Source organism: Panicum virgatum, chromosome 9N (genome assembly GCF_016808335.1).
Source record: "Panicum virgatum strain AP13 chromosome 9N, P.virgatum_v5, whole genome shotgun sequence".
Lineage (NCBI taxonomy): Eukaryota > Viridiplantae > Streptophyta > Magnoliopsida > Poales > Poaceae > Panicum > Panicum virgatum.
Window position 1 is genome coordinate 72,839,391 of NC_053153.1, and position 22,915 is coordinate 72,862,305.

The following is a 22,915-nucleotide window of genomic DNA, read 5'->3' on the forward strand; positions in this document are numbered from 1 at the left end:
GCAAAATGACTAAAATGTGAGTTTAGTCATTCAAATAGAGACCATGCTACAGCTGCTCTAAACATACCCTAAGTACCCAAAAATCTGACGACTTCTCTACAGTATACCTTCCGATTCAAGTAAGCACTTGTTAGCTGAAGAAAAAAAAGCGGATACAAAACGGTTGCGAGGCAAACTGGACATTTTTAGACTTCTCCACCAAGTCACCTCCCCCAAGGCACCCAGGGGCAAAACCGACATTTCCTAAACGATTAAAAACGCGCCGCCTGGCCGGGAGCAGGATCGAAATAAAAACGTGCATCGGCACACCACGCGCCTCCTCACCCCGCTTCCGTAACCGACGTCGTCTCGACGTGCCCCTCCCGAGTCCGACCCGCCCGCCGCCGCCGCCACGCTCCTCCCGCCCACAAATCTTTCAACCTATATAATTCCCGCGCCCCCCCTCCGGCGGGCCGCCTGACCAGAGTCCCCAGAGACCTGACATATCGGCAGCCACGGAGCAGAGCCTTTCCTAACAACAGATCGGTCGGGCTCGGCGGCGGGCACGATGGACTTCTCCTCCGGCGACGTGAAGGCGGCGGTCATGCGGCCCGCGGTTCCCCTTGCTGGAGGCGGCGATGCCGTCGGGCCGTCGGCGCTGCTGCGGGGGTGGCGGGAGTTCCGGCGGAGCGCCGCGCCGGCGAGGTTCCTCTGCTTCGAGGACGGCGGGTGGGCGGACGTCACCGGCGAGGCCGTCGGGCAGCTGCGGCGGGCGTTCCAGGACAGGAGGGCGATGGCGGAGGTCGCGTGCGGGGGCAGGGCGTACCTGTTCGACTTCCTCCGCATGGTGAGGATCGACGCCGCCACCGGCGAGGAGACCGCGCTGGCGTGGATCGACGACCGCGGGGCCTGCTTCTTCCCGGCGCCGGACTGCGGCAGCAGGAAGCGGAGGAGGGACGACGCGCCGGGGGAGGCCGAGGCCGAGTCCTCCTCGGGCGTGGACGAGCGCTCCGGGGAGAGCCGCGGGGCGGAGGACGCCGCCAAGAGGATGAAGGCGAGCGGGGCGTGGGGGAAGAGCGCGGCGCCGAGGCTGGAGGACAGCGACAAGTACTACCAGGTCGTCAGCAAGCTGTTCCTCAGCTACGGGATGGCGTCCCGCGGCGCGGCGATCACCGCGGTCCGCAAGGTCGGCCAGGGCGCGAGGGCCAGGGCGTTCCAGCAGCAGGGGCAGCTCCTCGCCGCCGGCACCCCCAAGTTCGCGTGGTACGGAGCTTCAGCGGAGGACGTGGCCGCCGTGGTGGAACGCGGTTTCTCGAGGACCAACGCGCCGCGGCTCGGCGGTCGCAAGCACGGCGATGGCCTCCACCTCTCGCCGCCCCAGTGCCCCTACACGAGGTGAGTTCCGACATCCCTGGCTTTGGTGTCTCCATTCTGTGATTCTGGTAAATCTTGAATTCTCGGTTTTGATCGATTCCAGACGTATAGTTCTAGCATAATTCATCAAATCTTATTTTGGGGAGAAAAAGTCACATCGGGATTTTTTTGCTCAATTTTGGCCATGATCCCTGTTCTGTCTATCCTTTCTGATTAGTAAATAAATCATGGAATTGCTGATCTGGTTCTTGTAGTTTCGCTTATAATATCCACTTGAGCGAAGTCTTGATCCTTTAGCCATGTTAGCCCGAACAGATTACTTGTTCTTTTGCCCTTTCTTTAGGCAATGAATTACTGAGGCCTTGCATTTCTTAGCCTGCTGATTGCTTAATCACGAAGATACTACTGATCAGTTGTCGTTTTCTATTGAAATGAATTAAGTTGCCAACATGATCATTTGTACATGGAAATAATCAAATGAACAAATATGGAAGTAGAGCTGTGTAGTATATGCGAGAAAATCGGGGAAAACAGCTGCCACCAGTTGGGAGCAGCACTTCACCAGGGATTGATGATTTGTTCTCTGATTTAGACTAAGTATATATTGTTCATCTGGCCAGAAGCATGGGGGCATTAGCTACAACTACAGTTGTGAAATATGTCGCCCTGTTAATTACACAGCTCATCATGTAAGCTAACGATCCTTTTGAATTTGTGTTTGATCAGTGCGATGCTGGCCAAGGCAGACGGGAGCGGCGAGGCACACATCGTTCTGTGCCGCGTGCTGATGGGCCGGCCGGAGGTTGTCCAGGCCGGGTCCTCGCAGTCCCGCCCCAGCAGCGGTGCCTACGACAGCGCCGTCGACAAACTGGAGAATCCGCAGTGGTACGTTGTCTGGAGCAAGGACATGAACACGAGGGTCCTCCCCGAGTACGTGGTGAGCTTCAAGTGCCCCAAGCTGCACCCGATACAAGGTTAGCGTCCTGTCCGAACCGTTTGCACACACATGTTTGGGGATGCGATGCACGTCATGACTCGATGAACTTCCGGTTTCATCAGGATCATCGGAAGCGACCTCGAAGCTGAAGAAGCCTTCACCGGGTCGCGACATGTTCCCGACGCTTCTTGCAGAGATCAAGCAGCTGGTGCCAGACAAGTGCGATATTTTGCAGGAGTACTACAGCAACTTCAAGGTAAATCGGTGATCATTGTCTAGTAACTTTCACACAGCTTGTTTAGATTAGATCGTCCATCAGCGTGCAGGTTAGAGAGAAATGTAGTGTTTGACTAACGAATCTTATGCTTTGCACTCTAGCTCTTACTTCCCTTGCAAGCATTTTTTATTGACAAAATCATACGTGGGCGATTTTGTGACAACTAGTCTAGCTGTTTTGTGACTACGTAGTATATAAGCTGTCATCCGGGAAATATGCAGAATTTGCTACTCTCTGAGCAACTGCGAACAACTTTATAATTCTCAAAATACATTGCTTGGATTTAAGATCGCACTTGTCATGTGAGCAACAGCACGGCAGCAGCAGCCCTGAAACTTTCAATATAATGACGCAATTAATCTTCCTTTTCTGCAGATGGGGCAGATTAAGAAAGACCAGTTCATCCGGTTCCTTCGCGGTTACATCGGCGACAAGGTCCTGACCACCGTGGCCACGAAGCTCCGACGATGCTAAGTTGCTAGTGCGGCGGCGCATGGTTTCTCTCCCTCCTGATTTTGCCTTGCCCTGGTGGTGGTGGACGCGGTGGCTCTAACTCCAGCGAGTGATGCTGTACGTGCTAGCTGTGTCCTGTGTGTACCATGTAGATGGGTTTACTTTTGTTCTCTGTCGCTTTAGTTTTCGTTGGTCAAGAGCGTAGGTTGGGGTTCGCAGCAATGTCATTCTTCCATTAACCAACACAAAAGGATAGATGCAGCTTCCGGTTTCTGAGATGTTTCAATTCTTCTTTTACTAGTGTTGTGCTACATGTAATCTGTACAGACAGAAAAGATTTATGCATGAAACCATTGAATCGTGGGCCGGCCAAATAGCACCAGATCAACATGAATTTTGCCTTTGAGAGTGACCTTTGTTCGGAGAACTCTGATAACTACATCAAGTCGTGAAGCTGGGAGGTGCCGGTGCCAATGATCATCTATCAGCTTGCTTTTAGAGCAACTCCAACAGACTCTATAAAAGGAGTTGAATAGGGCCGTGTTTGGTTGAGGTGGAAAAAAATTTCGCAAAAACTTTTTACGCCTTTGACCAAAAATTTAGAGTAGTAAACGAAGTCTAATTACAAAACCACCTCCACAACTCCCGTGTAAATCGCGAGACGAATCTAATGAGGCATTTGACCGCGTGATTAGAGGATGGTTACTGTAGCATCGCTGTAGCAAATCATCAATTAATTACCGTCATTAGATTCATCTCGAAAAGTTACACTCATTCTTAAAAAGATTTTACAAATAGACTATATTTAGTACTCCATGCAGAAGTTTGTCTTTTTGTGTAAAGTTGATTAGACGTTTTACCAAACACGCCCTAGGTAAAAGTAGCAAAAGTAGAGTGAAAATGGAATCCAACAGACTCTCTGTGTCACTCTCGTTATCTCGCTCGCAATGCCCGAGCCTCCGCTCGTTTTTTTTACGAGTCGGTCGCCCTCGCCATCCCCTCCTCTCGCGGGTCCCACGCTCCCACCTTCCTCCACCGGCCCCTCCCCCTGCTCCCCTGCCGGCGTGCGGCTCCCCCTGGCCCCTGCTCCTCCGCCCGGCCGTCCCACCACCGCGCCGCAACCGGCTGCCTCGCCTCGCCTCGCTGCCTCAGCGACGTGCAGCTCCGCCTGGCCGCACTCCGCCACTGCTTGGCCCCACACCGGCGCACGCTGACCAAGGAGGCTGGCCGTGCCGCGCCATGACCGCCGCCGGTCCGAGCTCGCACCCCAGCCGCTTCCCACCATGCCCACGGCTCCCTGCCATGTGCGCCGTCGCGCCCGCCCTTTTAGCACCGCCGCCTGCCATCGACGTTGCACGAAGCTCCCGCTTCACCGGTCGATTCGCCCACGTCGGAGCCCCGCAGGCCGATTCCTCACGGCCCGAGCACCCTCGTGACCTCGCTCACCTACTCGACTACCTACGTCGATCCGCCATTCACCGTCGACCAGAGCCGCCAACACCACCATTGGAGCCGCCCCGCGAAGTACCTACGGTCGATTCCTTCGCCCCCGAGCGCCACCACAACCTTGCCGACCTCCCCAAGCCTCCACCTCAGCCTGCCATCGCCCGTACTGGCCCGTCACCGACGACCCTCCTCTGTTTTGACAACTGCCGCCGTCGAGAGGGAGGACGCGGCCGGCGGCGAGGGGGAGGACGCAGCCGGCGGCGGCGCGGGGGAAGGACGCGGCCGGCGGCGAGGGGGAGGACGCGGCCGGTGACGAGGGGGAGGACGCGGCCGGCGGCGGTGTTGGCGAAGAAGCTTTCCTGGCTGACGTGTGGGGTCCACTTAGCAGAGTTTTTTTTGAAGTGGAGGAGAGGATGGATGGAGAGGTTGTTGGATTTGCCACCCTTTGGCTAGCTTTTTATCTCGTTAGCTAGTTTTTTTAGCTAATTATTTACCTAAAATTTTTAACTAATCTGTTGGAGATGCTCTTGCCCGGGCACGCTAGCCACACACGTAATCGGTCCATGCCCTGCGTGAGTGTGTTGTCCAGCTTGTCCATCGCGAGGAGCAAACAAGATGCCGAGGTGAGACAGCGGGACCGAACAGCTGGGGCCACCTGACAGAGAGGGTGCACGCGGTACAAGCTCGAAAGCGTGCGCGCTTCCACCGCCACACGTGTCCCGCCTCGTGGCCGCGTAAACGCACCACGCGGATCTTTGGAGTCTTTGGACGGTTGAGGCACGAGGGAAATGGGACAAGGAATCTTTGAGACCATAGACCTACGCCTGCCATCAGTTTTTACAACGAAAAAGAAACAGTGAAGTGAGACGTGTAATGGCTACGGACTACGGGCTGGCCGGCCGGCTACCAGTACTAGTGCAGTACAAGTACTACTGTACAAGTAGCAGAGTCGGACTTTCGGTTCGATAGTGTGGAAGTTCTTTCTTGTTTCTTCAATTTGATTTGATGTGCTCTTTCGAGTGGTAGGGTAGTTTTGGTCGATCTGAATTTCAATCTAGGAACGTAATGTGTGTGGTTGTGGGAAGAATTTTGCTCAGCGATAAGATTTGTCAAAGCTGTTCCGTTAAAACTAGTTGCAGGTGCTCACAATTTCCATTGTCACCCTTTGTCGACGTGGCATACGAGTACATGATCCTTTTTTTTTTGCGAAGTACGAGTACATGATCATTCCATGCTCATGCCAAACCACTAGAGCCTATATATGAGGTTTAAACGTAGTTTTATATTATGTTCTTATGCATACTATAAAAAAATATTGTACCTTTTGTATCTTGGAAGTGTTACAGTGTTTGTGTGCATATTTTGTTGCCAAAGAATCAGAAGTAGTAGAGATGAGTGAAATGTGATGAACAAGATTAGGCATTAGCAAAGAGGGGCTTTGAAATTAATTAGGTGATTCGGAAGATAATTGATCTGAACACTTTATTTGTAAATGTAGTGCATGCTTAACTACCAACCATTATTACAAACTTTTTATAGGTATTGGCATAACATTTTAGGGTGCAACTATCTCTTTGATATCCAGTGTCTTTTGTGTTGAGTGAGTACACCCCACAATGGCACAATTGTGTCGCTCCTCTATGTTGAGTTGGGTGGTGGGGTGCAACCACTTGGTTTCGTATTTATCGTGTGACTAATCGTGCTAACCTCTCAGTCGTGAATCAAGAACTAATTGATCAAGATCTTGTTGGCGCCACAGGAATTGTATACAATGGAGCCGAAGAAAGCTGCTATCCTAGCTATCATCTTAATCTTGACATGCCTTGATTTGGCATTATCCACTCGCCTTTGCTGGCGGCATCCATACAAAAATGTGGATAAGAGCGTTAAGAGATAGGTAATAAAGATGCATTGGCGTTTGAGAGAATGATCTTCCACTGATTTTTCATATAACACTCGTAAAATAGTTATTTCTTGCGAGTAAAAAAAGAACTGCAGGTGTACTTGTAGGTGTTGCAAGTTGAAAGTAGTAATCCGGTTGTAGTAGATGACCATACGGCGGCCTTATGCGTGCGGCAGGTGAATTGTAGGCGCAGAGAATCACCCGTCCACCTTCGTCGTCTACAAATACCCGCCCACTCTCTTCCTCCTCCTCCCTCTTCCACTCCGTCTCGCCCAATCGCCATTATTCAGAGCTCCGTGGAGGCCAAATTTCGCCCCCGAAATCCTTGCTGCCACTGCCCCCCTTTCCCTCCCCCCTTGCTTCCCCCCACGCTTCAGTTACCTCTTCCGCGCAAAGCATCACACCCCCCCAGCTGGAACCCACCGTGCCTGCAGGCTTAACCTTGAAGCTTCCGATTACCTTTCCGTTCCTTGTCCATTTGCGAAGGGATATAACGTGCAGGGCCTGCGGGGATGCGCCTTCACGCGGAGGTGCTGGCCGAGATGGAGGGGCAGGAGGAGGAGGGAGCTGCGATGGCCTCGACGGTTCTGTCGCCGCCGCTCGTCGGCGCGGCGGTGGCGGCTGCCACGGCGCCCAGGCTAGTGGTGGGCTACGCCCTCACGAAGAAGAAGGTGAAGAGCTTCCTCCAGCCCAAGCTGCTCATGCTGGCGAGGTAAAAACCTGGATCACCGCCAAGGGAGAGGGAATGTGTTGGCGATTTGAGATTGCCACGGGATGCGGAGTGGTGATGGATTTTGAGGGGAATGAGAAATTTCTCGTTAGTATTTGTTGTCCGCGTGGTAAGGAATTCAGCGATTGTTTCGTTTGTCCTTTTAATTAAAACAGCCTAAAGAGTTTGGAAGATGTTGCTTTTGGAGGAAAATGGTGAATAATTTGAGGGATAAGGAGGAAACAATGAAACATGGCTCGATAAGCAAATTTTCTTTTGTTGTCTTGATTAAATGCTGTTCTGCGTAGTGCTTGCCGGCCAGAAGAATTCATGAACAGGCTAATGTGATACCAAGGGAAGTATTCTGGTCTTGAAAGCATTATAATTTCCACGGTATGGGGTGAGGGGAATGCTATTCTATTCCTTGATGCACTAGTCAAGTAGTGATCGAATCAGACCTCCACTGGAGCGCAAAGTTGGCGGGAGCGGCTAGTGAGAGTGGCTTCTGAGTGAAGCGTGCTGGATTAATGATTTACTAGTACCAGTGGCAGCTGGCAAGTGTTTTTATGGAATTCAATGGCATCTGTAGATATGCCCGATATGTGCATCCCATGTTGACTGTTCCACCGCATGAGGGGGTCTCAATAGTCAATAGCTTTATAGTATCGTTTTCAAGTTGGTGGAATGGGCCTAAGCGTCCAATTCCTTGTTGATTGGTATCTGGGATTCTAGTTTGGAATATTCCTGTGGATAAGCACATCACATGGAAAATGACAATTTATTGATGGGAGTGTCTCTGCTGTGTTCAAATGTACTCTACTTACTCGGTCGCTAGATCTGATGGCAACATGGGCCACCGACAAACAACAGTTTCTTGTTAGTTCAGCAGGGGCCGTGTTTCCCTAAAAAAACAGTTTCTTGTTAGTTCTCTGGATTAAGAACCAAGCTGATTAAATTGTTTTCTTGTTGCTTCATTTGTGACAAACATAAGGAACACATGTGGACTACTAGTAAACAACAACAAAATTAAGAGCTAGAATATTTTTATGCACAATGAAGTGGTTTCTGTTTGAACTATTTATCTATTTTGTGATTGTTTGTGTTTCTGATTTCTCGAGACTGTAAATTCCTGCATTCTGATATGATGCGGTTTATATTTAAATGCTTCATAGGCTATGGACATAAGCAAGGTTGTGGGAAAAGCAAAATAAAACAATTTTGACAAGGAGAATATTTTTCACAAAAATTGAGCGGGTTTCCTTGACAATTTTCATGCCCTGAAAATTGATTGAGTTTCTCCCTGTGTAGGCCTTCGCAACTCAAACAATAAATATTCTGATACCATGTACTTCACTTATGTAGACTCCTTTCTTTGCCCCTGGAGATACACCCTTGTAACATAGCATTTAAGTTTCTGATTTGAGTATTATGCCATTGCTCAAGCATGTTGCTAGCTTTAAGTTCATGGCATGCTATATGAATATTTCTATGATATTTTGTGTACTTTGATAGTCATATGTGGAATTATGGATACTGCCATCACTAGCTCTGCATGTATTGAATGCCGTGGCACTTGCCAGACTTTTATTTTTTTTCCTTTTTGCTGCTTGATGAGTTTCTTCATCATGTATGTTGTCAGGAGGAACGGAATCAGTTTTGTTTCTATTGATGAGTCTCTTCCCCTCTCAGAACAAGGACCTTTTGATGTTATTTTGCACAAGGTCAGTCACAATCACATATCTTAAACTGTAATAAAAAAGAATGCAGCTGCATAGGACCTAGATCATCTCATGTTCTGCGGAAGATTCATTCATTCTTGTGAACAATATTTTGTGCAGCTTATGTTGTTATTCATCATTCACAAATTGTTCTTTCTTCCTTCTGCAGATTACTAGCAAGGAATGGCAGCAGGTTCTGGAGGTAAGATCATGCCATATAGATCTGAATGTGTTTTGCCCTATTTTTTGCATAAAGCGGTCCATTGTCATATCCTGGGGAAAGCTACTTCCAGTATTCGGTTTTGCAATGATGACAAATAGTATACTTAATCAGTCAATTGCAACTTATCATAATTGTGATACTTTCTTCTTGGCTTTGAAGTTGATATTACCGCTTTGCATGGCTTTGCTTTGCTAACTTAATTTCTTCCATTTTCTTGCAGGACTACCTTGAAGAACATCCAGAAGTTACTGTCCTCGACCCTCCAAATGCTATCGAGCATCTGAACAATCGACAATCAATGCTTGAGGAAGTAGCTGATTTGAACCTATCGAATTTCTATGGTAATATCACACAGGTTTAGAAGGAATGATGCTGTTCATTTAGGTTTTAATGTTTACAACATGTAAAGTTACCTTCCACTTCATCATTAGGATATTAACACAATCACATATCTTGTTCGATCCAAATTATTGTGCAACTGCTGCCCTAGGAAGGAAGGGACTTTGCCCATAATGATGGCACATAAATGTTTGCCATTTAAATTTTCCCAATTAGCCAGTAAGGTCTAATTCCATTCACTGTGAACCAAATTATCTATTTAAGGTTGTGATTTTAGTTCTATCTTCGAAATTATGAATTATGATGCTACTGCATTAACTCCTGGCTATTGAAAACTGGAAGGTCTCGGTTCAATTCCTTTATGTTTACTGTTGGGTGATTTCAAGGACAATTCTTGTTTGAATTGGCAGAAAAAAAATTCATTTTTGGCTGTAACAATGTAATATATTGCTATTAATAAGAGGAAGATTGCTCAAAGTGCACCTTAAATTTTATTTGCTGAGGACATACTATGTTTGCACTAAACATATGATTGTATGTTGCAGGAGAAGTTTGTACCCCACGGCAACTGGTCATTACGAAAGATCCATCCTCTATACCAACAGCTGTAGCAATGGCTGGACTAACTTTTCCCTTGGGTAATTGATTCCATCTTGTATCAATTATTTGGATAAAGAATATTGGAATTTGCTGTGGTCTGCGAGCGATTCATTTGAAATAATCAGGTCCACTCAATTTGGTTTATCTTCTGGGACTTGCTTCTTTATGTTTGATTGATCTGAGTATTTTATTCTATATTTTTTGTTTCCTTATGTTAGTATATCGGTTCTCTCCTTTTCATTGAGCAGGGTACCATATCTAGGCTGCAAGATTATTTCCCAATTCCCACCAAGCTCCATTGTTGTTGTTTATGCTCTGGCTTAACTAGCTTCTGAACTTCTTTGCTTGATTTTGCAGTCCTCTTGAAATGCACCTTTTTTTTGTATAGATTTGCTGCATGGGGCAGAATCCCATAAAGCCAGAAATATCAGAATGGATTGATTACTGTTTGTCACAAAAATTAAAAAAAACAAGTCATTTTTTCTAATTCTGGCTTTGCAGCCATTTTTTCAGTAATCCACATGTCTGAGCCATTTACAATGCTTTAGATCATCTCGTAATATTATTATTATCATCTAGGTTCTTTATATTTTATATGTTTTTTTTGTTCTTCTGTTGTGGTTCAATGCTCATGTTTGGTTTCATCTCTAAATTGCCTGGGACTTCAGTGTTCTTGGGCCTTTGAAACCATTTTTGAAATTTGGAACTTTGGTTTTGGACATTTTAACCCAACCCAAGTGCAATTAGAAGCAGTATACCATAGAAGTTCCTCAAAGCAAATTGACTATCTGTGGTTATTGACGAGTTGGCTAGTTTGTTGGGTCATTCTCTGGAATAGTGATTGACAACTGAATTTCACTTCCATCTGCCCTTCCATTCTTCCTTTGCATGCTCTTTGGTTCCATGATGTCAGAATAACACCCATTACCATTCGCAGTAATCACATTTGTTCTAGTTAGTGAATATTTGGTGCCTATTTTTCAGCTGTAGATTTCAATTATTCTGCTGTTGGAGCTTTGCTTTTAAGCTATTTCCATAGATAATTGGCTATGTTCAGAGCTAGTAGATGGAAATTGCTTCACTGAAAGTACTTATCCTCTTGCAGTTGCCAAGCCATTGGTTGTTGATGGAACATCAAAAGGTCACGAACTATATCTTGCATATGATGAGGCCTCCTTGTCAATGCTTCATCCACCTCTGGTTCTACAGGAATTCATAAACCATGGTAGATTCTGATTTTTCTGGTTCCATCTATATTTTAAGTTTTTTTAGTATCCTGACACTTTACCCTGAAACAGTAGAAATGTGGGATCTGATTCATTGCCTCTACAGGCGGTATCCTCTTTAAGGTCTATATCATTGGTGAAACAGTACAAGTTGTCCGCAGGTTCTCCCTTCCTGATGTCAACACATATGACTTGCTAAACAACGTTGGCATCTATCGATTGCCAAGAGTTTCATGTGCCGCAGCTAGTGCGGATGATGCAGACCTTGACCCTCTTATTGCAGGTGAGACTTGTGCAGTGTCACTATTACCTATTTACCTTTTTCATTAATATAATATCAGTGATCCCTCAATTCAAAATGCTATTTGTCATTAGAGTTGTCAATGCAAATAAATTGAAGGGTCAATATCTCCTTAAAGTCACGATTCTAAAGTTCAGGGCAAATTTGGTCAATTAAAAAATAGATGAATAATAATGTGATTTGTTTGTTACATATTTTGAAGTGCACTAAATGAGCTTTCTCATACATGATAGAGCTTCCTCCAAGGCCACTTCTGGAGAAACTGGGGAGGGAGCTTCGCAGCCGGCTGGTATGAGTAGTTCTTGTTTTGCAATGCAAACATCTGTTTCATTTGGTTCCTCACCAGACGTGGCAAAAAACTTGCAGGGGTTGAGATTGTTCAATGTTGATATGATTAGAGAACTTGGAAACAAAGATCGGTACTACATAATTGACATCAACTACTTCCCAGGTGTGGTTACTTACTTTGTTATCCCTGTCATTCATACCTCGGATTTGTCCTCTTCATTTGTAGTGTTATCTCTATCTTTGTCCACGCAGAACTATTCCAATAGGATATTAATCAAATCTTGATTGTGCCGGGGCAAAGGTAGCCTAGCTAATTACGTTTAGTTCATCTCCAGACACAGTTGTCATTGGCTATAAGGGACCTTATAACATAAGTACTTTTGTGTTGGGAATTAACTTCTCCAAATTGTAAAGTGCGTGATTTTGGCCACTTGTATTATATTGTATGGAGATAGGAATCCTTGCCATTTCCAGAGAAGCTTCCTTATCCCATTACTGAAAAATATTGTGGATACAGTTTGCACTTAGAACCATCCTGCCGCGCGGCTATGACACATGGTGTTTCATCGTCTTAGAAGATACATTAGAAGAGCATTGTATCGGATACTAGGACATTGTAATTTCCTTAGAATAGCATCTCCTGATGGTATGTTGTTGACTTATTTAACTGCGCAGGTTTTGGGAAAATGCCAGGATATGAGCACATGTTCACCGACTTCTTACTGAGTCTTGCGCAAAGCAAGTACAAAAGGTACTTAAGCGGGACCTGAAGCGCAAGGAAGCTTGCGAGCGAAGAGGCGTCACTGACAAAATGGCATATAACGGTGGCAGCTGTGCTCCCCCACCGATGTACATATTCCGGAGACAAGCATAAGCCGGAGGCTCGAGGAAGTCGCAGTTTGTTTCTTCAAAAGTGGTGGCACATGGTGGATTCTGAGTAGGAAATGACCAAGGAAATGTTTGGATGGCCTGCGCCCATGTGGTAAAATGTTGTTTACTGAATGCGTGCCTTTCTTCGTGGTGGCCTCCTTTCACCATAATTTGGCGACCGGTTTTTTTGGGCCAAGCTTCACCCAATTGTTTGGTCTCGATCTTCCCTTCTTTCTGAACACTGCTGCGTGGTGGTGATTGGGGACTTGGGGTTCGGAGGTTAGTTGAGCAGAGGGTGTTCGAGGTCAGGATTGACCTACAATTAGCTGTTGGGAACAAAACCATTCTCAACTGCTATTAGCATGGGTAGATAATCTTTCGTGCCTGCGATGTGCGGGTGCGCGCTGGGTTGAGGGCAGGCAGCCTGCTTCCCGAATCCGCCCAGGCCCAACCTTGGGTGATTTGTGAGGCGCACGCACTTGTGCCCGTGTCGATATCAACGGAAAAAATATTATTTATCTTCCTAAATTATAGGTCGAATTTAGAATTTTGGCTTCTCGGACTTGCGATACCGGGCATATGACCTTGGCAGGTTTCTCTTAGTGGTTTTTTACATTTTCTTTTATGCTTATTTTTTATGAATCTTTGAAAAATTATATTAAATTATAAAAATTATAAAATTGAAAATTCAATTTTCTCGAACTCTACAAAAATATATCTATGCAGTGAGCATATGATATGATATAATTTAGTAAAAATTATTCTTTTAATATTTATATATATTTTTCTGTAATTAATTTATATCTATAATTTTTGTAGTCCAATTATGATGAAATTTAATGGTGGGTCAATAATTATATTTTTGATCTCTAATAAAAAGTTTATGTTTATTGGATCATGTATGTTTGAGCAACTGAAGAGTTTGCTATAACTTGAAATTAAATTTTTGAATTTATAACTCAAGCATACATGATCCATCGAGCATTAAATTTTTATTATAGATCAATTATGTAATGATTAGACCACTATAAAAATGTTATGGTACTACTTAGAATGTAAATACAAATTAATTATAGAAAAGTATATATATTTCAATGTATAATAAAAAAATTAGTCCGAACTCCGAAGTAGAAACGTAAACTCGATCCACGATCCAGAGACGCAAATAGGACTTTCTCCCAACACCAAAGAAATCGGTAGACGCTAGCGAAACGGGGCGGATGTGCCGGCGGTGTGTTCCGCAGGTTCGCTGACCACGCTCTCGCGGCTGGGTCATGGCCTGCCACTCTCGTGTGGCAAGCATATGCATGGCTTGTGCTTAAAGCCTAGGCGAGGAGGCTGCTGGCCCGGTCCGGGGGGCTGCTGGTCATCAGCCGCCGCACGCAGCGAACGATGGGTTTCGTTTTGATTGGTACTTACGCCGCAGCTGCAATGGCAAACTGTTTGTGCACGGCAAGTTTTCATCAGGGATGACGGCGAGACGACGACTGGAAGAGCTAGTCAGAGGACTGTGGCCTTCGGTCAGGGACGATGAGTCGGGTCCAGGGTTTTTTCTACTGGTAAAAAAAAAAACATTTCGGCACCTGCCGATAAATGCGATATTTCAGGAATTTCGGACAAAATTCAAACAAATTCAATTTTTTTAAAAAAAATTGCTAGAATTTCAACAAAACCTATCCCTAATCCTTCCACATCACATTTGAATATAAAAAAATAGCATATCACATATTATAATACACAAATGGTATATCCATAGCACCACACTCTCAAATTAAGTCTCAACAGCAAGTCCTAAATTAAGTCTCAACAGCAACAATCCCAAATAGTAGTTTTAACAGTCCCAAATCAAAGGAGACTTGGAAAGTCCCAATATTACATGTCCATGGTATTACAAAGTAATGAAGTGCCCAATATTACATGTTTAAAAACTTCCCAAAATATGCCAAATTATGGAACTTGCACCACATTGCAGGTCCATATCTTATCCATTGGGGCTTCAATTTGCATCACCATTCACCATTAAAGCATCCATATGCTGCAAGAATGTAATTTAACAACTTCACATGTAAGGTCTGTTAAGCAAAGTTGCTACAGGAGCCAAGTTCAAAGCTAAATGCATACCCAAGTTAGTGGAAAATTCTTCATCTAACCTTTTAGAGGTCTTTGACACACTTTATAGTTGGTTTCTTCTTTCTAGTTGACCTCGGACGAATATGAACCGGTTTTCCAATCCTCACATTTGCACTATCATGAATTTTACTACCACTAGCACATTCACCTACAAAATCATAATTTTTATAAAAGAACTTGAATGTTGGAAATAACCAAAGCAATTAAAGCAAACTGAAACTGACCATCTCCTTTGGTTACAGGGGCCGTACCACCATCATCTTTGCCTCCCTCCACATCGCCATCAATATCTAGGAAGCAAAATAGATTTTCAACAAAATTACTTATTGTTCACAGTAAATAAGAAATCACAAATGCAGATTTTCACCTTCATTATCAGAGCTAGCAGAGCTACTGTCATTTGACTCAGCATAAACAGGGCTACCATGTGAAGAATCTGAATCACCGTCATCTTCAAATAGATTTGCATATTCATCAACAATTTCATAGCCCCTCCATTTCTTCTTACCGCCCTTTTGACTGAAACGAAGCTTCCTCTTGAATTTAGCCACATCCGATGCATTCATCTGTAGCTCATCGATTAGAAAGCCTCCATGTGTGGTCCAATCATCATCCTCATCATCATATTCATCAAGAATTGGTGTAGACTCAGATCTAGAGTTGGATAGCCACTCCATGATGGGGTTGCCTTCATCAAATAAAGCAACATCCATCATCAAGCTACATGGATCTGTCTCCTTTTTGTCGAAGCCTTTGAAAAGTATCATCAAGTTGTTGCAATTGCAACTTCAGATTGTAATGAACATAGACCAACTTCTTTAGCTTGTCATATCCTAACTTATTTCTCAATTTAGTATGAACCAAAGCAAAAGTGCTCCAGTTTCGCTCACAGCCACTTGATGAATTACATTGTGCAACAATGCGCACAGCTAGCTTTTGTAATGTTTTGCACTGACCTCCATATGACCACCACCAATCAGCTTCAATAAATGGAAGAAATTTAGAAAAAAAAATTATATAAAAAATACAAACTAAATAGGACAAGAAGTATGATACCTGGAGTGGTATTAGCACGAAGTGCAGAGCTCCGAGCCTCCAACGAACCGAATAACAATCTCTTTTGGCTAAATATGTTCGTGTATTCATCAATTGCAATTGATGCCTCCTCTGGTGACCCTGCTATTTTTTTGAGTGCTAAACTTACAGCTAGGACAATAGCTGGTTCTTGTGCATAGTTTGATTTATATAATCTTTGAGGATCCAGTCCAGCAGCTAGGAATAGGGATAATTACAGTAACATTAGTTACAATTACAGCAGCAAAGAAATGCATCAATGCAGCAGCAGTTTATAGGCTCATGGTTGCCAATATTGATATGAACAACAGAATAAATGAATGATAATTGCTATGGACTTAGGTAGCAAGTACTATGGGCTTCTATCAGCAAGTGCATCAAAAAAAAGACATGAAACAAGGCATGAATTGAACAATTCTCAGTGACAGAGTTTGATTTCGTACCTGCAGGCATGAGAGTTCCATTGAAAAGATATCGAGTTCTCCTAGTTATTACTTCATTGATTCTATGTAGATGATCCTTTGGCACAAGTTTATCATGCTTTAATTTAGCAAATATTTCTTTATGAGCATCTACCATCCTTGGAATGAATCCAGATATTGTCCCGTTCTTCTGCTGATCAGCAAAGCGAAGCACATAATATAGTGGTGTAACAGCTTTCAACACCAACTCTACATTCTCCCACCACTTCCTACTTGTCAAGCAATCATACGTGAAATCACGGTCTAGTTCATCTTTCCAATCACTTTTGTTCCATTCATCGGACACCATCCAGGCTTGAAATTTGTCTTTTCTGTCCCAAAAACTCTGCAAGAACAAGAAAACCGTGCCAAATCTGGTGGCGTTCCATCGAATCAATTCTCCCCCTATCTTCTCTCGCATCATAGCATGCAGCCTACAAAAATTAGGAGATGAGCTGCACTTGTCCATGAAAAAAAATGCATATGCAGCAGCCTGCTGCACTTGTCCATGAAAAAAAAAATGCATATGCAGCAGCCTGCTGCACAAGTGAAAGATAGGAGAGTTACCTATTATGATTGTAGAAGAATTTACACATTCGCTGCGCACTATGAACTACTTCAGCAACCTCGTTAAAGCTTGCTATTTCTTTCAACATCAAGTTGATGGTATGTGCAGCACATGGCTGCCAAGTGATATGTGGATATTCAGCTACAAGTTGTTTGCACGCTGCCTTGTAGTTGGAACCATTGTCTGTCACAATCTGAATAACGTTCTTTTCCCCGACCTCTTGAACCACGGGATCAATATGCTTATAGAGGTACTCAGCATTATGAGATTGACCAGTTGCATCCACAGAACTATGGAAGAACATTCGACCATTGCAAAATATCATGAAATTAATTATGCACATCTTGTATGGTCCTGTCCATGAATCAGACATTATTGTGACCCCATATCGAGCCCAATTTCCCTTGTTCTCATTCATTTGAGCTAGCAAATCCTCATAGTTCCTGTCTAGCAAAGGACCATCTAGCTCTCTTACTGATGGAACATTCACTCCTTCTCCAAGCTGTTGGGTCAATTTAATGGCTGATACAAAATAAGGACAGTCAGCTTTCCTTCCAGGAATATCATTGGCATGGAACCACTTTGACCAAGCTTTTCCAAGTCTCACTTTGGCATCTCCCTGCAGCATAATGTCCACCCTAGGCTGCGATGGAGCCTTACTACGTGCCAAGTCTAAATCAAATGGAACTTGTGCACTACTAGGACTCGAGTAGTATCTACCAATTGTTGTCTGAGTACCTGAGCAACTTACTCTAGTGGCAGGTGATGTGTTACTATTGCTGCCGCTTGCCCCACAAGATGGTGAATAGCTAACAGCTGACCCTCCTATATCCCTCAATGATTCTCTTAATGCCCATCTATGCTGCCCTTCTTCATCAGTAGGAATGTTGGCCTTTCTTGCTTCTCCATATGTTTGTTCCATGACCGCCTTTTGCACAAAGAGGCGGTGTTCTTTAATGTCCATCTTATTCAATTTTCCTTTCACTTGCTCTGCCAACATGATTTCCCTCACAAACCTTGGCACCTTATTGCATGACACCACATCCCCGCCACTCCAGCTAGATGATTTCTCAATCTGGTTGCACCTCCACTATCTCTAGCAAGCAAACAATAACCACACTTGAAACCATTGTTTTTCCACTTTTCTCCATGACTCCAAGGCGTTGTAATCGGTCCTCGTAGACACACCTGTTTTCCTACAGTTAAAAAGAAAGAAAATGGTTTAACTTGATACTAAAATATGAATTAAACAAGATCCAGGTGAGTTATCTATTGCAACTACGACTTCAAATGCATTATCTTTTTAGATGCATGATGTAAATAATGACCATGAACAGGTGAGTTATCTATTGCAACTACACAATGCATTTTTATCTAACACAACAGAGCAGGGACCAAAAGAGCCACTAGCAGCACTAACCACACACCAGCAGGAAGTACATGATTTTACTAAATCAAGCTGGAGTAATCAACCTGTGTGGTATTATTCTAATGCATTCAGTAAAGAGGAATATTTCTATTGCTAACACCCGATTCCCTGTTAACTAGAATGACAAGGCTCAAATTCAAATCCTTTGCTTGATAAACAAAACCACAAACAAATACAATACAATATTGCAGTGCAGCAGCATCCAGCATTGCAAGATCATGGGCAAGCTCACCTTCTTTACTAATGACAATGTCACCGGATCCAGCATCACGATCTATTTCACCGCCATCGACAAATATCTTCCCCTTCCCCTGGCTGGAAGTCTCACGCTCTCTCTCAGCATCCATGCTTCCTTGGCCAACCATGGCAGTGCACCGAGCCGAAGCCGACAACTGCATGCTTTTCTTGTTTTCAATTTGGAAGCGACGATGAAGCAAACAAGAACAAGAACTAATGGAAGCCATAACTGACCTTGGGATTTTGGGAATCGATTCAATCGAAGCTTCGGTAGCGCGGGGGCGTGAAGGAGGCGGTACTCGCCGGCGCGGGGGCGTGCCGACTGCCGTGTCAAGCCGGCGGGGAGGCCGCGTCGTGCTGCACTGGCGGAAAGCAGGGGGAGCAGGGGAGGGGCGCAGGCCGAGGCGCCGAGCTGCCTGGTCGCCGAGCTGCCTGCCCCGAGGCCAACCCCTTCGGCTCGCCGCGCAGTGCTTGAGGCCGGGAGCGGCGGCCGGCGCGTAGTGGCCGTGCCGCGCCGCCTTGAGGGCGCTGGCCGCGGGCTCGGGCGTCGCGTCCGACAGAGCCGGCGAGGAGGCGGGAGCCGCAGCCTGGGGCGGGGGAGTCGCGGCGGCCTGCTGCTGCTGCGAGTGCTGGGACGAGGAGGAGGGGCGCTTCCGGCCTGCGCGCCTTGGCCTGGCTGTCGCGGCCCCCGTGCTCGGTGCGGTGGCGGCGTGACGCGGCGGCGGCGGATTGAGCGCGCGCCGTCGCGGACTCGCGGTAGGACGGGCGGACGGCGTGAGCGGCGGCCCGCGCGGTGGGACGGCGTGAGGGCGCGGGCCGCGGGCGCGACGGCGGCGGCGCGCGCTGTCCCTGTCGCCGGGAGCGGGAGAAGAGGCTTGGGCGGCCGCCGATTTTGGATTTTGGGGGAAAAAATCCGGCGGAAATGTGATTTTGGGCCTTGTGGCGCCTAAATTTGGTGGGAGGTCTAAATTTGACTGAAATTTTTTATCAGTATGAATTTTTTTCAGAACCCACCGAAAAGGACGAAATTTTGGAAATTTCGGTGAAATTATTTCGCCGAAAAAAAAACCCTGGTCGGGTCACGCGACGCAAGAGCGAAATAAAGTGATTTGTTTTTTTTGGCATGGATGATTATATTAGTGGATCTTGACTAATCCCGTCCCGTAATCATTATCGTTCCAGGGTATTTTGGTCGTCCATGCTCTCTCTATCTGTCCTTGTAGGTACAGATATTTTTAGCGCTGACAGGAATGCCATGGAATTCTAGCTTACCTCTTGTTTAGATGCCTTCAAAATTAACTTTACAAGATTTTCCATCACATCTTATCTTTAAACACATGCATGAAGTATTAAATGTAGCTAAATAAAATAACTAATTACACAATTTATCTATAATTTGCGAGACGAATCTTTTAAGCATAATTAGTCCATGACGGGATAATGATTACCAAATACAAACGAAAGTGCTACAGTGTTTTACGGTAAAAACTTTATACATCTAAACGAGGGCTCAGCTTCGGTGGACGCGCAGAAGGCAACATGCCAACCTGCTATTCCAGTTACGTTCAGTGGACTTGGAACGTTCAGACGGCCAGGCATTCAGAGTCCCCCCGCGCGCTGCCGGTGTGGAAGCAGGTGAAACCGTGACCTGATCTGGATGGAGCTCTTGGCCGCCGCCATATCTTTGTCGTCCTTGGCTTCGTGTTGCATAAGCACGTATGTCAGTTCTTCAGAAACCAAACTCTTTCCTGCTAACTTTATTACCCAGTCAAAAACTCTTTGAAACACCATACCAATGAATGAATGTTCAGAGAAAATTATCTGGTGTCCCTGCTCCCAATCTAGATTGCTTATTTTATCCAACATCCTTTCGATTCTCTATTCACACATTACGCCATCCCAATCAGTGAACGAACCAGAAGTTTGTCCCTACGCCCTAATGATGTCCACCTCATCATAACTAGTCAAACGCGTAGCCTTTCTAAAAGGGCAACTAGCTAGGGCCTGCTCATTGCGATGCACATCCCATTTGACTTGTGGATGCACCGGATGATAATGCCTCAATAAACTAGGAGATCTTGCTCCCGGCTTATGCGTCATCGCTGCTTTGTGACGATTTCTTTACTGGCCATTGGTTCTGACCTAACAAACTAAGCCCAAACAAACAGCAGAGGGTTATCCATAGCTCCTTTCTGAAGCCCATATGGCACAATTATATGTTATCAGCACTTTGCATGACCAAATGATTGGCCTGCTCATTTTGTTATTGGACTGATGGGGGAGTGGTTTATCCCAGCCTCTCGAATAGGCCAGTTCAACCGGACAGAAAGCAAACAAAAGATCTCGACGTGATCTCAGGTAGCTATTATCAATCATTTGCCTGTTTACTTCCCGCAAGACACCAAGAATCTGTGAACAATAAAACAAACTGCTACGTTTATTCACACCTCGTGGACATGTTTAAGCCGGAACAAAAATTCAGAAAAACAAGCCAGAAAGTGCTAGTTGCAAGATGAACTGATCGAATACGTCGCCTTTTGCCTAGGCGGGTATAGGCCGCAGCCGTGTCTTCAGGCTTTTCTCTCAGAGGAAATTTTGTAGGGCAGAGATCGAGATACTAAATTGTTTCGTTATCTTCTTTTCCCCCCTCTCTGATACACCAGAAATCAGACTTATTTCTTTGTGCTCATCATGCTGTCTGAAAATTATTCATCGGCATAGGATTCCCCAGGGCCCTCGGCTGCGTTTTCGGCAGCACTTCGACTAATCTAGACACTTTCAGCACATGGACAATCAATCCTGATTCCTCTTATCGCATGGAATTCTTCTTGAGTTGGGAAGAATGTGGCGATTTGGTTCCCACACATATGAGTAGTAGATTTCCACAATGACAGCAGCAGCAGCAGCAGCAGATACAATTCACCTTTGTGCCAAGTGTCAACGGCACATTTCTTTCGCTGCAGATAATATCATTAGCTCTAGTGCTTTGTTTAGTGGGAAACCGAATAGTCGGCAACAACTTGCGGCTAGGATTGAACTAGATAAGAACCACTATGAGAATCGTGTGGTTCAGTTCCATGATCGATCAGAAGCTTGTAGAAAAACACAGATGAAGACAAAATCATCGATATGATCAGACAAGAAAGCTTATGCTGGATCGACGCTGGTGCGCGTAAGCTAGGTTGTTTGTTTGTTGCGTAAAATACGCCTGAGCGTTTGTTCCCTTTTTGTTGTTTCAAGCATGTAATATAAGTGCTTATGTGAGTAATAGTTGTGTGGCGAGTCAGCTCGCGTTGTTTGAAAAACTCTATTATTCTTCTTAATACAAAGATGTACAGCTCCCCTGCGTATTCGATAAAAAAACTAACTCATCGTATGCTTATTAGGCGACACGTACGGACAAAAAGGATTAGTTAGGGCCCTAGATCAGCCTGCTAAATCAAGGAATGGGGCAAGTTGGGCTGCATAATATATATGCAAGCAAGATATACAGGTCTAATGGTTGGATACATCATTAGGTTGTCCATAACAATCATGAACTGAATTAACAAGTGTCGGATTAGTTGAGGAGCTAGATCACCCTGGTCCAATCACGAGAGTGGACAAACAGAAAGAACAATACTGCATTCGACAGCATATGCAGCTAGTACAATCGATACTCGTGCACATAGAAAAATGCAAAGACCTCATACTCAACTAGCAGTCTAGCATTATTGGCGTGCGAATGGTGAAAGAATCATGGAAGACACACCCAAAAAGTATTCCATTTCTACTTGATCTAGAAGAGAATATAATGGTGAGGTCATGGTTCATTCCCGCACCTTCAATAATTTGAGCTACTAGTCCAAGATCCCCCACAAGTCCACAAACACTGGATATATAGCCTTAACCGTTGCATTGCACGTTTCAAAAAAAAAAATCGTTGCATTGCATCGCACCAACATCTGTCATCTCTGAAGAAGACACTGCACGCTGCATGCGCGGTTTATGAGGCACTTGATTCTACTCGATGGATCGATCGGTGGCCAACATGGCTACAATTTGGATCCTATATTCTTTGTTCTGTAAACAAATTCTCTGAATTTGATCCAGTCCATGTATGTACAAATGTCACAATCTTTTTTATTGCCAGCTTAGCTAATCTGCATTTCTTTGAAGAATAATCGTGGGCTAACCATTGAACTGATGACAGATGAACGAGCATCACAATTATGGGACTAACAATACAATACGAAATTGGGCCATTAATTGACCGTCAACTTGGGTTTTGAGAGATAAATTACATTGTTGAATTAGATTATTGCTTACTTGTCGAGCTTAGCAAGGGAGCTGTCCCATGTCATAAGTTTAGCCCCTAATTCACTATTTGCCAC

General features: G+C 45.1%; 3 protein-coding genes across 7 annotated transcripts; 2 read left to right on the forward strand and 1 right to left on the reverse strand.

Annotated features, from left to right (window-relative positions):
• The first annotated feature begins 330 nt into the window (after positions 1 to 330).
• LOC120688515 (inactive poly [ADP-ribose] polymerase RCD1-like) lies at positions 331 to 3,408 on the forward strand. Its single transcript, XM_039970863.1, has 4 exons — positions 331 to 1,374; positions 2,080 to 2,327; positions 2,413 to 2,546; positions 2,943 to 3,408. The coding sequence occupies exons 1-4, from the start codon at positions 548 to 550 to the stop codon at positions 3,039 to 3,041; spliced, it is 1,308 nt and encodes a 435-aa protein (XP_039826797.1). The 5' UTR covers positions 331 to 547; the 3' UTR covers positions 3,042 to 3,408.
• A 3,205-nt stretch (positions 3,409 to 6,613) lies between these two features.
• On the forward strand, positions 6,614 to 12,862 carry LOC120688517 (inositol-tetrakisphosphate 1-kinase 2-like). Of its 2 annotated transcripts, none has more exons than XM_039970864.1 (10): positions 6,614 to 7,081; positions 8,718 to 8,799; positions 8,966 to 8,998; positions 9,240 to 9,360; positions 9,904 to 9,996; positions 11,064 to 11,183; positions 11,291 to 11,467; positions 11,719 to 11,774; positions 11,852 to 11,936; positions 12,449 to 12,862. In XM_039970864.1, exons 1-10 carry the CDS (start codon positions 6,882 to 6,884, stop codon positions 12,541 to 12,543), a joined length of 1,062 nt encoding a protein of 353 aa, XP_039826798.1. In that variant the 5' UTR covers positions 6,614 to 6,881; the 3' UTR covers positions 12,544 to 12,862. The 2 variants fall into 2 exon arrangements, with proteins under 2 accessions (XP_039826798.1, XP_039826799.1); XM_039970865.1 differs by having other exon boundaries at positions 6,933 to 7,081; positions 7,387 to 8,799.
• Positions 12,863 to 14,369: 1,507 nt separating this feature from the next.
• On the reverse strand, positions 14,370 to 19,445 carry LOC120690689. 4 transcript variants are annotated; one of them, XR_005681868.1, is made up of 9 exons: positions 18,777 to 19,444; positions 18,538 to 18,697; positions 16,876 to 18,072; positions 16,291 to 16,742; positions 15,830 to 16,045; positions 15,141 to 15,753; positions 14,998 to 15,063; positions 14,794 to 14,921; positions 14,370 to 14,678 (listed from the first exon to the last, which is right to left on the reverse strand). XR_005681868.1 is itself a non-coding variant. In XM_039973437.1 (9 exons), the coding sequence occupies exons 3-8, from the start codon at positions 17,874 to 17,876 to the stop codon at positions 14,797 to 14,799; spliced, it is 2,178 nt and encodes a 725-aa protein (XP_039829371.1). In that variant the 5' UTR covers positions 17,877 to 18,072; positions 18,538 to 18,697; positions 18,777 to 19,445; the 3' UTR covers positions 14,370 to 14,678; positions 14,794 to 14,796. The 4 variants fall into 4 exon arrangements, 3 of the variants coding, with proteins under 3 accessions (XP_039829371.1, XP_039829370.1, XP_039829369.1); XM_039973437.1 differs by having other exon boundaries at positions 14,998 to 15,064; positions 15,145 to 15,461; positions 18,777 to 19,445; XM_039973436.1 differs by having other exon boundaries at positions 14,765 to 14,921; positions 15,141 to 15,461; positions 18,777 to 19,445.
• Positions 19,446 to 22,915: the final 3,470 nt, after the last annotated feature.

Bases quoted from the DNA above. Each gene is read 5' to 3' on its own strand.
- LOC120688515 (XM_039970863.1), top strand. From the start codon at position 548: ATGGACTTCTCCTCCGGCGACGTGAAGGCGGCGGTCATGCGGCCCGCG. The intron at 1,375-2,079 runs GTGAGTTCCGAC...GTGTTTGATCAG, and splicing joins CCCCAGTGCCCCTACACGAG to TGCGATGCTGGCCAAGGCAG. The intron at 2,547-2,942 runs GTAAATCGGTGA...CCTTTTCTGCAG, and splicing joins AGTACTACAGCAACTTCAAG to ATGGGGCAGATTAAGAAAGA.
- LOC120688517 (XM_039970864.1), top strand. From the start codon at position 6,882: ATGCGCCTTCACGCGGAGGTGCTGGCCGAGATGGAGGGGCAGGAGGAG. The intron at 8,800-8,965 runs GTCAGTCACAAT...TTCCTTCTGCAG, and splicing joins TTGATGTTATTTTGCACAAG to ATTACTAGCAAGGAATGGCA. The intron at 11,468-11,718 runs GTGAGACTTGTG...CATACATGATAG, and splicing joins CCTTGACCCTCTTATTGCAG to AGCTTCCTCCAAGGCCACTT.
- LOC120690689 (XM_039973436.1), bottom strand. From the start codon at position 17,876: ATGTTGGCAGAGCAAGTGAAAGGAAAATTGAATAAGATGGACATTAAA. The intron at 16,046-16,290 runs GTACGAAATCAA...CCCTATTCCTAG, and splicing joins TGGAACTCTCATGCCTGCAG to CTGCTGGACTGGATCCTCAA. The intron at 15,462-15,829 runs GTATCATACTTC...TATTTGATGAAG, and splicing joins TCGTGCTAATACCACTCCAG to GCAACCCCATCATGGAGTGG.